Source organism: Chanodichthys erythropterus, chromosome 13 (genome assembly GCF_024489055.1).
Source record: "Chanodichthys erythropterus isolate Z2021 chromosome 13, ASM2448905v1, whole genome shotgun sequence".
Taxonomy (NCBI): Eukaryota; Metazoa; Chordata; class Actinopteri; order Cypriniformes; family Xenocyprididae; genus Chanodichthys; species Chanodichthys erythropterus.
In genome coordinates, this window is record NC_090233.1 from 15,134,228 (window position 1) to 15,146,831 (window position 12,604).

The following is a 12,604-nucleotide window of genomic DNA, read 5'->3' on the forward strand; positions in this document are numbered from 1 at the left end:
TGCTAATCATGTTAGCATTTTGCTTAGCATAATATCAGCAACATGCTAATCATGTTAGCATTTTGCTTAACATCATGTTAACAACATGGTAATCATGCTAGCAATGTGTTAATCATGTTAATATCTTGCTTAGCATTATGTTAACATTATGTTAACAATATGTAATCATGTTAGCATCATGCTAGCCACGTGCTAATCATGTTAACTTCTTGTTTAGAATAATGATAATATGGTTATCATGTTGCTAGCTGATGCTAGCATGATGGTAACAATTAGCTAATAATCATATTAGCATCATATTAGAAACATGCTAATCACGTTACCATTTTGCTTAGCATTATATCAACAACATGCTTATCATGTTAGCATTTTGCTTAACATCATGTTAACAACATGTTAATCATGCTAGCAATGTGCTAATCATGTTAATATCTTGCTTAGCATTATGTTAACATTATGTTAACAATATGTAATCATGTTAGCATCATGCTAGCCATGTGCTAATCATGTTAACATCTTGTTTAGAATAATGATAATATGGTTATCATGTTGCTAGCTGATGCTAGCATGATGGTAACAATTAGCTAATAATCATATTAGCATCATGTTAGAAACATGCTAATCATGTTGGCTTTTGCTAATCATATGCAATATGCCACGTGCTAATCATGCTGTTTTGACTCAAGACAGTGTAGTTGCGCATGGCAAGCACAACTAACCTTTTTTTTTTTTTTCAGAAAATGTACAAATCTAGTTTGTAATAATGCTAATCATGTTATACTTAATGTTAGCAATATGCTAATCCTGTTAACATCATGTTAATCACATTGGCATTGTACTAGCAACATGTTAATCATATTATCATTATGTTAACAACATGTTAATTGTGTTAGCATAATACCAGCACCATGCTAATCATGTTAACATCTTGCTTAGCATAATGCTAACATGATTAGCATTTTGCTAGCTAATGCTAGCATTATGGTAACAATTAGCTGATAATCGTATTAGCACCATGTTAGCATCTTGCTTAGCATCATGTTCATAACATGATAATCATGCTAGCAACGTGATAATCATGTTAGCATATTGTTTATCATCATGTACTTGCGCACAGCAAGCGCCACTAACTATTTTTTTTTTTTTCAGGAAATGTACAAATCTAGTTTTTAATAATATTTCACAATATTACTGTTTTATGTTTGATCAGATAGATGCAGCCTTGGTGAGCAGAGTAAACTTTTTTGGACATGTTTTATTTTGTGTTCTCAAACTGTACCAGATTCTCCTGCTCAGTCTCATGTAATGTGGCAGTAAGTTTCTTTGAATAGTTCAACGGTTCAACAATAGCGTGACGTCACACACTAACTTCTCTTGTAACTGTAATTAACTGTAGAGTACGGCTACTACAGGAAAATACTGTAAATATCAGGCTAAAGTATTTCAGCCTGAGGCATTTCCCCCTTTATTAGACCCTTGGGGTTTTGTGTGTGTGTCGTGTTTTCTGTGTTAAAAGTCCATGCTGGTTTGATTTTCATAAAATTCCTTTGTAAAGCATTAAGAAGACACATTTATTCACACGCAGGGACCTTTTTCTTCCATATGTCAGTTCTGTTTAGTTTTTGAAGGCATGTATTCTTTCATGTGTCTTTATCTCGACTGCAAATGAAACAGCTTGTGTGTTCGTCATTTGAATTTCCTCCCTGGAGTTCAAGCCAGGTGTGTCCAAACCATTATACTGTGGCGATGGCTCCCTCCTGTGCCATTAGCATAGAGAGAGAAGATGGTTCCAAACCTTTGAAGGGCGGAAAAACAAGAGCGCCGGAGAGGGATGAGGTGATGGGACGGGCGACACAGAGAGACGGCTGAATTATGAGCAGAACAGAAGGAGTGGACGTGGAAGAAAAGTGAAACGAGATGAAGAACAATGAGAGCAGAAAATAATGAGGCGACAGAGAGCAACGCACTTGTGCAATCATTATTCTGAAGGACTGTGAATTTTGGCATATCATATATTTTCCCTATCAACCACCAAATTAGAGTAAAAATCACCTTTAGCATGTCATTCGGGTTACTCAACAGTTCACTTTATAAGGAACAGCAACATAATACATGCTTTAAATGATAGTCTGACCCGACACCAGCTGCAGAAGAAAACATCTGTCATCTTATTTCTCATCATCATTTTATCAGTAGGCCACCAAGACAAAAATATGAACAAAGCATGGCATAACTCAAGACTGAAAAGAACAACAACACCTAAATAACACAGTAAAACATTAAGCCGTAATTTGCATGATTTATTCATGCTGTGATGCATGCTGGGAATGTCTTCAGCACCACAGACATCACAAAATAACAGATTTGTGCAGTGATTGTTTTTGTACAGTTTCAGTTTTCAGTTGCTAACATACTTTCTGCAGTCACATTTAACATCAAAACTCTAAACACAATTAGCACAACACCTGTTGTGGCCATATCATTAACACAATTCATGTCGTTTTCACACAAAATTTCAGTCAATTAACACGTTTCTAAAAGGCTTAAATTTTATTTTCACACAACACCTAATTTGACTGAATTATAAAAGCAATGGATTTCATATTTTCTGCAGGGAGAACTGAAACATGACAGTAATGCAGTTTCCGTAATGCCTTCATGTTAGTGTTTTGACAGTCTCTGCGCTTTGATTGACTAAGTTCATGTTGGAAAGAAAACTAGCGCTAGTGTTTTGACAGAACGACTCGATTTTGAATCAGGTTTGCTGTGTTTTGATGGAGTTAGTATGTGTTGAAAAAGGTTTTTAGTGTTTTGAAATGTAGAGTTTGTATTTAACAAAATATGGTTTTGGGAAGAAAATGAACTAATTGTGTGATGTATGCGTGTTGCTGTGTTAAGAAAAAAATACTTTAAGTATTGGTAAAAAACTGTAATTGTGCAGATGCATGTTGGATTATTTCAGTTCCACATTTGTGTCTCCGATCACATCAGGTTTTGTCTGGTTAGTTTTGACCAAAAATCCCTTGGGAAAGACACAAGAAATGTCCTTCTCCATTGATGGCCATTAAAAGTAGCTGTTATGGATGTATGTATGTATGTATGTGTGTATGTGTGTATGTGTGTATGCGCATGTATGTATTTATTTATTTACTTTTTTGAGGGGAAGGGGGTGCCATTTATACTGCAAGTAAAAAACATAAATTCAAAAATGATTCATAGAATTATGAAAACACTATATTTCATTGAGTTTGATGAATAGAAGATCTTTTGTTTCATTCTCTTTTCATAACATATATAATGATGTTTTTGATGCCCACATTGCAGACTTGCGACTTAACGCTGTGGAGAAATTAACTCCTTGTGAACTTTGTGATTGCCTCAAACTATTCGACAGAAAGATAAAACTCTGTTAGATACACAGAAAATCAACGCTGTTCCATTCAACCCTCCAAAATAAAAGTTCAGATTAACCTGAAGAAATTGTGACAGAAATACATACTACTGTGCAGTAGAATGCACTTCACAAAACAATAATAAAATGATTAAAACTTTATTTTAAAAGTAATTTCACACATTTTCTTCCATGTTTTAATTTGTTCAACCTCTCCTGTGCAGTACTTTGATTGCCAAAGAAAACTGGAATTGTTCAATTTGAATTAGATTACATTTAAAAGATGAATTGAATTGTTTATGTTCTATGCCTTCATTTGATTTGATTTGATCTAGTTTTGACATTAAACTTATAAAACAAATTTCATAGGGCTTCATTGTAAAAATGCATAAATAATTCAAATTAAATCAAACCATTAAAAAATCATTCGATCCCTTCCAATCCAGAAAAAAAAGAAAATAAATCTAGAAAAATCCAGAAAATCCAGAAAACATGGATGCATAAAATGCATAAATTATTCATTAAAATTGCATAAATTATTAAAATGAAATTAAACCATTAAAAATTCATTCGATCCCTTCCAATCCAGAAAAAAAGAAAAGAAAAAAACTGTTCCAGAATCCAGAAAATCCAGAAAACATGGATGCATAAAATGCATAAATTATTCATTAAAATTGCATAAATTATTAAAATGAAATTAAACCATTAAAAATTCATTCGATCCCTTCCAATCCAGAAAAAAAAAGAAAAGAAAAAAACTGTTCCAGAATCCAGAAAATCCAGAAAACAATTAAACACAATGAATGAATAAACAAAACAAAAAACAGATTTCACAGGGCACTAAAAGTGTTGTTGAGGAAAAGCACACACTCAGTTGTTAGTGTCCTTAATGATATCCTGCAGTCATCCTCTAGATCATAAATTCCTCTTTTTTTCCTTGTGTTGGCACCATCTGATAAGGTCAAGTTGAGATCTGAAGAAATTGGCATGTCGGCTGCACATTAAACCATTGAAAAGAGGTCTAAACTCACACCGCAGTGTTCACAATCGGCAGAGATGTGCACAATATGAGATATTGCACAAAAGGCTGCCATTTCAATTTCCGCTCCTTTAATAGCTTAATGAATGCGTGAGCCACAGTATTATGTGCAGCAGATATCATCTCCTATCTGAGGCGAGGAGCCAATGGGGACAAAATAACAAAACAGCTTTAGAGTCATTCTCCTCCACACAATCTTTTGTGTCGATCCTGTCCACGATTCTCTCTCGTTGTCAGGTTTTCACATTAATTGCCTTTAATGTTTGCAGAAGGGTGTCAGTTTAAGTTTCTCGTTTTGATTGGCATGTAAATACATGAAAATTATGAAATGACATTTCATCATTTGGGGTGAACAAATTATTTATGCAATTTCCGTTGTTTAAGAAGCTTCTTTTGGGAGCAATATTATAAAAGAGATCTGCGTACATATTTTGCCAGATACTGTCTGTAAGTGTGTCTGCCACTCTTGAACCGCAGGTCGAACATCACTCCAGAACAGCTTTATTAGGTCATGCGTGTAATTCCAAAGCTTAATAATGAGGGACACGCATTCATTAAGATGAAGGCAGCCGCTTAAATTGCACAGTGTCTGATTAAAAACCTGGAGGTGATTAGATTGACTAATGAGAGTAAACACAGAGGCGGCAGATTGTGCCACGGAGGTTTCTCTCTGCCTTCTGTTCTGATAGAGATCACGACCGCTCGTCTTTATGGCCGACCATTGAGCATTTTACATTAGCACTTTAGAAATGTGCTGAAACTTGAGGCATTTTTTATTTGTTCTCTTAATATCTGTATTGATGGCGTCTCTCAAATGACTCAGTCTTCACTTAGACTGATTATTTAGTGATGCACTTTTTTCACAAGTGGCAAATTGGAATGTATGAATTAATTAATACATGCATGCATGTTATTTTCAAAGGCTATTATGACTTAGAGAATGACCAAGTCTGCATTTATTTAACAGTAAATTACTGAATAGAGTTTATTTCTCAAATGCATAGCTAATTGCAATCAATTAAATATATTTTTATAAGATTTCAAATAAGTCTAAGCTTATTGTCTCCAGAGTCAGCTGCATATAAATAAATAAATTCCACTAATGACAGAATTAAGAACACTGATCACAATAGTGTTGCATTATTTGTTGTTTTATTTTGCCTTTTGGTTTGTTGATTAATTTGCATTCTTATGTTCAAATTTGTTGCTAATTTATTTGAAAAAATGACATTATAAAGACTGCAACCACGCCGCTTTTCATCATGGTGTTATGAGTGATGTGTATGATATGCAATACGGTGTATATGGAATGCAGAGTCAAACATTAGTTCATTTTCTCCATTAAATACTATTGCATTGAGTATGGTTCAAAGCCTTTGCCATTCAGCAGTGTGATATGGTTTGTTTTCTTGCTATCTTGCAGTATTTCAATGTAAAAGCAACGCTAAATGTGGAAAAATCCTTATAGTGTAAAATAAATTTACTTTCAGGAAAACCTCTAATCTAGATAATTGTATTGATGCAAGTACTTATTACAAAATGTTTACCATACTGAGGGCATGGTTGTTAAAATAACTAAATTTAGAGAATATGCTGGAGTTTTGGTGAAAGAACGCATGTATAACCTGAATGACAGCAGGTTTTGGGCTTTGCTATATATAATGAAATGTCATGAGTTTGGTGCTTCGAACACCCAGTGCTTCTGGGAGAATGTTAGAGGTGCCAGCATATGTTGATTTGATAGACCGAATCATCCATAAACAGCACTGTGATGAATATTATATATATATATATATCCTTTGATCCTGTCGCAGGTCAATATGAAGAGAATCTCAGCCTATATTATCATATGTTGTATGTTATATGATTTAGTGCACTCGCCCGGCCGACCCAGTTCCAGTATGCGGTATAACTTATGCATGAAGTCCCCCCACACCCACTCTTAAAAATAAATAAATAAATCTCCCACTTATTTTCCTGGTGTGCTTTGAAGCGCTGCTCTTTTATTTCTCACTTGATGTTGTTGTTGCTTTCTTTGAATTCATCCAATCTAAGGCCTTTGGTCTTACGGTTCACAGTGTCTGCTGACTCTCTGGGACCGGCCCTGTGTGCAGAATGAAATATCTGTCCTTCACTATCACATCTGACCCGAGAGCGTCTTATGGTCTATTTCTATAAATATGAATGCAAATATTTGTAATTTGAATGAAGCTCATTCCCCACAAATTCTGTTTACTGTAATACAAAATAAATAAATGAAATCTTAACGGTCTTACATGATACATATAATTTTCATAGTGCAATATTCATTCATTCATTCATTCATTCATTTTATTGTTTATTTTTTCAGGGTTTTAATTTTATTCATGAGATTCACCGGCCTGAGAAACACCACAGATCCTTCCTTTCAACGTTTTTCATCCACTCATGAAGGTCTGTAGCACTTCTAGATAATAAATTGCGATGGAAACACTGCCAGACAACAATTGCCATTTCAGTGGATCAGATTTGTGTTTGCTACATATGTAAGTATATTCATATAAAACATGCAGTCATTAATGCTGAGTTCAAAGCAGCACGCCTGTATAATGTCATCATCAACAGATAGACTCCATCATATGTTATCTTGGAGCCCATTCCCAGCTCCCGCAGGACAGATACAAGATACATATGTAATGAATGTGAAGTTTGTCGAGCGCCTCTGGCCGATGTTGACTGTCATCTTATTCAAATATCTCTTTCATTGACTATCTTTCTGTGCATCAGTACCAAAAACACTCTCACTGAAGATTCTTCAGTATGGCAGCCCTCAAGCAAAGATTTAACATCAAGATTTAGATAAAACAGAAACTGATTAATAAAGAGAGCTACCTTACCTGTGATAGCCTTAGAGGACACACTCTCAATCATCTACACCTTATTGTGCTTTAAGGCCACGATATACTTCAAGAATGAACTGTGACATACTTTCGAACAAAATCAGGCCAAAACAAAGTTTGTTACTAGAAAAGTTCGCTCTAGCTGGGGAACATCTTCAAACTACCATTGGTCCGTGGTGATTACGTAATAGTTGGGTGTGGCTCTGAGGCTCCGCCTTCTTTGAGGTGTAAATCTTCTCCAGTTAATTTCTTCTGTTCAGGCCGTCAAGGTCAGACGCGAATGAAAACATGAACCCTCTGAAGAGCTGCTTTATAGTAGAAACTGAAAAAGAAACTAATTGAAAGCGACACTGACAATGTTTTAATGCTGTAAAGCTGCTTCTTTAAAGCAATTTATTATATAAATAAATGTGACCTGACCAGAATGTCGAATTGCAGAGCTGGTGCAAACAAATCAACATCGCTATGGTCAGATGCTTTCTTAATTGCTGTTTTCTCACCGCTGTTTGGTGGTTATTTTGTAAATAAAGAGGAAAGTGTCTTAACACACATTTACATATTCATTGAAACGCCGCTCTCAGCTGCATCAGGGATTTTCTCTAACAGTCTACTGGTATTTCAAACTTCTTTTTACCCCTAAGTGAAAAACGAAAAAAGAACTTTTCGCAAATCCCAAACATTCAACTTTGTGTGCAAGTCATTCCACACTATTTGTGCACCATTCCAAAATTGGATTTATAATTTTCAACCTGACGAATGATACAGTACAAAAACACTGACGGAGGGATCAGAGCCACCTCAAAGAGACTTGGGCATGTAAGAATAATCTTGCAACCCCGTGACAACCATGAACTGCGCTCTCTATGATGATGAGGATGAAAACTGATTTCTAGTCCTTGCATTAGCTCTAATACTAGATATATTTATGGAGATGAGAAATAAAAACCCGCCCTGTGATGTTGTTACGGAAAGGCCGAAGCTCATCTGTTGGCTCCTGTCACATGACTTGCAGTGCGCTTGCGGCATTCTGAAAAGTTGAGATGTTTTCATCTCGCCGCGGCATTGGCACGCATGTGCACCGCGACCTCGTTGCTTCTATTATGAGCACACCTGCCTAAATTATAGCAAAAGCACTCGCGCAAGTTGCGAGCATCAATTTAAACCACCAAAACGCGTCCGATGGTACCAATAATCGATGCTCAAACGGCATCTTGGGCAAATGTGGCTCAGCTGTGTGAGCAGAAGCGCTGACAGGTGGCTGGCAAGAAGTAGAATAGTGTACAAATGTATTCAGGGTTTGCATTTGTTCACTACAGTGTTGTTCAGTGCAAGATTTTGATGTTATTCGAGCTAAAATAAAGTAATATTTGCACTAACTGTTAAAAACTAATACTGTATATAACAATGATAGAGACACTGCTGTTTACATGATATAATATGGCAAAAATAATGTAGTTATGAAAGTAAATGAGAAATAATTCAAAGGAAAGTAAATTTTCAGAAAATGTGCACTTTCTTGTGCTTGAATGTTAAAATGGCCCTCCTATGAGGTGTCAATCACAGCAATGGCCCCCAGCCAATTTGAGTTTGAGACCCCTGCTCTAAGTCCACTTTTTTATGCCCTTCCCTAGCTAACTTTACCCATCTCATTCACTCTGATGTAAAACTTTGCTTATATTGCATAAGTGCCCAGGGTAGAACCCTTGCGATGGGTTTAAATGAAACGCCATTAGCCTTTAATCACTTGTGGGTAAATTAAATATCAACACTGCAAGCTGATGTTGTGACATCACAAATCGTGTTGCATTATAGTCTATGGATCTACATAAAGTGTACATATGATTAGGCTCGCTCCCTCTGTCAAAATTGAGGGGTCTAGGGTCTGTCCAAATAAACTTTCCTTGTCCACTTGACAATTTTGAACCCACTTAAAAATGACGGCAGGGATTCCCCCGAGGGCAAGTGCTTAGGGAAGATTGTTAGTGTATTGCTGTGTCTGAAGTCGCATACTCTCTTGAGTGGGTACTTATTTTAAATGAGTTCTTTGTGAGCACTTAAAATCATATTCACACTTCAGAATCACGTCGGAAGTAGTAGGTCAGGGATGTGTAACTTCGGTCCTGGAGGGCCACTGTCCTGCAGAGTTTAACTCCAACCCTGATAAAAACCTCTCCTTCTAGCAGTCCTGAAGACCTTGATTAGCTTGTTCAGGTGTGCCTGATTAGGGTTGGAGCTAAACTCTGCAGGACAGTGCATGGCCCTCCAAGACCCGAAGTTACCCATCCCTGTAGTAGGCCATCTGGGTACTTTTTTTTATTTTTTTTGCTTTGGCATTTTTGCCTTTATTATGATAGGACACTTAGCAGACAGGGACTGAAGTGGGAGAGAGAGGGGGATGGGATCAGGAAAGGTCTGGGAATCATGACTCAAACTCGGGTCACTCAAAGCGCAACAGCTCTATATGTCGGCATGCTGCCCACTAGGCTATCGGCATCAACACATCCGGGTCCTTTTTACCTACTCTTTTATGTACTGTGAATTTGAACATACTTCTATGGTCACACTGTGTTTAACCTACTATGTAGTAGGGAAGTATGTGAATTCGGATGCAGCCTATGTCTAAAAGTGGAGTTAAACAAAGCCTTAGTTTGTATGTTCTTATTTCCTGTGTTTAGTCACCTTGGTCTCCAATCCTAGTTTATTTCAATAGTAATTAATTATCATCACCTGTGTCTTGTTGAGTTCCTTGTTAGGGCACGAGCACTGATGGTTACTGATTCTTCTTCTTCTTCTTCTTCTTCTTCTCTACTGTATAATGAATCACATTTTTGAGGGCCTAAACATGCTCAAAAACTCATGAAACTTTGCACACATGTCAGAGGTGGCCTGATATGGGTTTCAGAAAAATGTGTGGAAGAATGTCTCGATAGTGCCACCTGCTGGCAACAGGAAATTGCATGCTTTACACTGTAATGCACTCCCAGAAACACATTTAAATATGCCATGAAGTACCAGACATGCTAGAAAAACGTTAAATCATGCAACACTTGCTAATGTATGCGATTTATGCCACGAAACAGGAAGTTGTTGGAACTCAGGCATACAATGTCCGATCTGCCCCAAACTTCACATGTTTGATAATAGTCCTGACCTGAAGATATCTTAATGGCAATATTCAGTTAAAGTCAAAGCGCCACGTGTTGGCAGCAGGAAGTGTGGCATGTCAAAATAACTTTTCCATAATTCTTCTATATTTACCCGCTTAAATGCATGTCGCCCACTGTTCACTGTTTCCCCAAGGCCACCGGGTGTGATGGCCCTCTAAATGCTGCTTGCAGCTTTAATTCACCTTTGTATTCAATGCCCTCTGTTTCTTCACTTGCTGGATGAATATTATTTTTGCTTTTTTTTTTTTTTTTTGAAAAAGCTCTCGCATTTGCCTTCTTCCCCGGATATGTTCTAGTTATATTCTTTGCTATTTTTCTTAATAAAAGTAAAGCTGCACATTAGAGCCTCGTCTCCTCTTCCTGCCCCGTTGTGACACAAGCATCCTCTACTTTGGCACATGTAAGCACCATGCACATTTTCTTTAGAAAGTATAACAATCCAATTTGACTCCCTCTTGCCTCTGAATATGTGGGCTGGTCAGTTTGACATGTATGTTTAATGGGTGTCTTACCGAGGCTGTTGCTTTTTCCCTGAATTCTATGGTGCTGCCTTGGCAACCCTAATTAACACCCTTTCCTTCCTGAGAAACTGCTTTGTTCATCACATAATAATGTCCCGCTGGGAATACACACTGTCTCAAGAGTTTTTATTGTTACCTGGTAACAGAAAGTCCAGACCAGCACGTAGATGTTGATTTCTGTGTCCATCTCTCTCATCTCAAATCATTTTAGTGCCCAGAAGGATTGAGGCCCATGAAGGATGGTTCAGGTTGCTATGACTACTCGCTGGGTACAGACTGTACGGACGGGTTCAATGGAGGCTGCGAGCAGTTGTGTCTTCAGCAGCTGGTTCCTCTTCCTGATGACCCCACTTCCAGCAATGTGCTTATGTTCTGCGGGTGAGACAAAATACAAGTGCATGCATATTAATCCAAGCACATAAATAGATATAGTGTACGTCCATCCAGAGGATTAATACTTTTATTCACCACAAATTGATCAAAAGTGAAAAACATTATCATATATTCAGTTTTATTGGCTGAATGAACTCTCAACACTGTCACTGTGTGTCACTCAGGTGTGTGCAGGAATACAAGCTAGCAGCTGACGGACGCTCTTGTCTTCTTCTGGCTGATCACTGTGAAGGACCCAAGTGTGCGAGACAAGACTCACGCTTCAACGACACGCTCTTTGGCGAGATGCTCCGTGGGTACAATAATAAAAGCCAACAGGTGATCCTGGGACAAGTCTTTCAGATGACTTTCAGGTGAGTTTTTGCCTTTGTGGTGTAAGCTTTATTGTAATTGAGTGCAACCGTCAGGGTCTAGATGTAAAAATCCCATTCATTTTCTCTATACAGAAGTAGATTTTTAACAGTAACCTTTGAAAGAAGAAATACGGGTTTGTTTGTTATATGCATTTATATGTTTCTGCAGAAGCCGCACATGTATGTAATTGTTGTTTCGGTTACCATAAAAATGGAATAGTCACCGTTATTCCCATGAAGTGACATTCGAGTCGGTCTCCCTACTGCAAATGCTGATGTTCTGATGTTACAGCTACAAGAACATATATCATATGTAATATATGCAACAAGAATGTAATAAAATTTACTTATACTTTCACGATCAGTTCACACTAGTTTTCGTACATACAAATGTTTAGGATCGATACACACAGGGTGTCGATTTTAACTCATTTACTTTGAATGGGTGACGTCATGCATTGTGGAACTGAATTGTGGGTTCTGTTGTGGCGATGTTCGCGGCAGAAGTTGAAAAATTTTCAAGCATCAACACAGGCGTCAGCCAATTAGATCGCCTTTTGCAAATACCCTTGCTCAGATGCTAGGCAACTGCATTCATGCAACACTGGAAAGTAATGTGATTGGCTGTTGTCACTATGACGGTCACGTCAGCACCAAGCTTTAAGCATCGATGCCAACGCCCTGTGTGAATGCAGCGTAAGGATGTGGTTCATCTTGGAGCTGGTTGGTTTGGTGCTCTTTACTTTTACGTTTTTATCCCTATGGAGAAAATGAATGAAAAAAATAGTCACGCTTGCGCTCCATATATCACATTTCTAAGAAAGCCTGACGTTTAAAGGGAAATGATATTAATTTATGGCC

General features: G+C 37.3%; 1 protein-coding gene across 1 annotated transcript in view; it reads left to right on the forward strand.

Moving 5' to 3' along the window:
- LOC137033835 (astrotactin-2-like) overlaps nt 1-12,604 on the forward strand; it is a 460,374-nt gene that overhangs the window by 336,476 nt on the left and 111,294 nt on the right. Inside the window, exons 12-13 of the mRNA XM_067406219.1 lie at nt 11,209-11,375; nt 11,555-11,743. Of these exons, the coding sequence (XP_067262320.1) occupies nt 11,209-11,375; nt 11,555-11,743 (356 nt within the window). The remainder of the gene's footprint in view (nt 1-11,208; nt 11,376-11,554; nt 11,744-12,604) is intronic.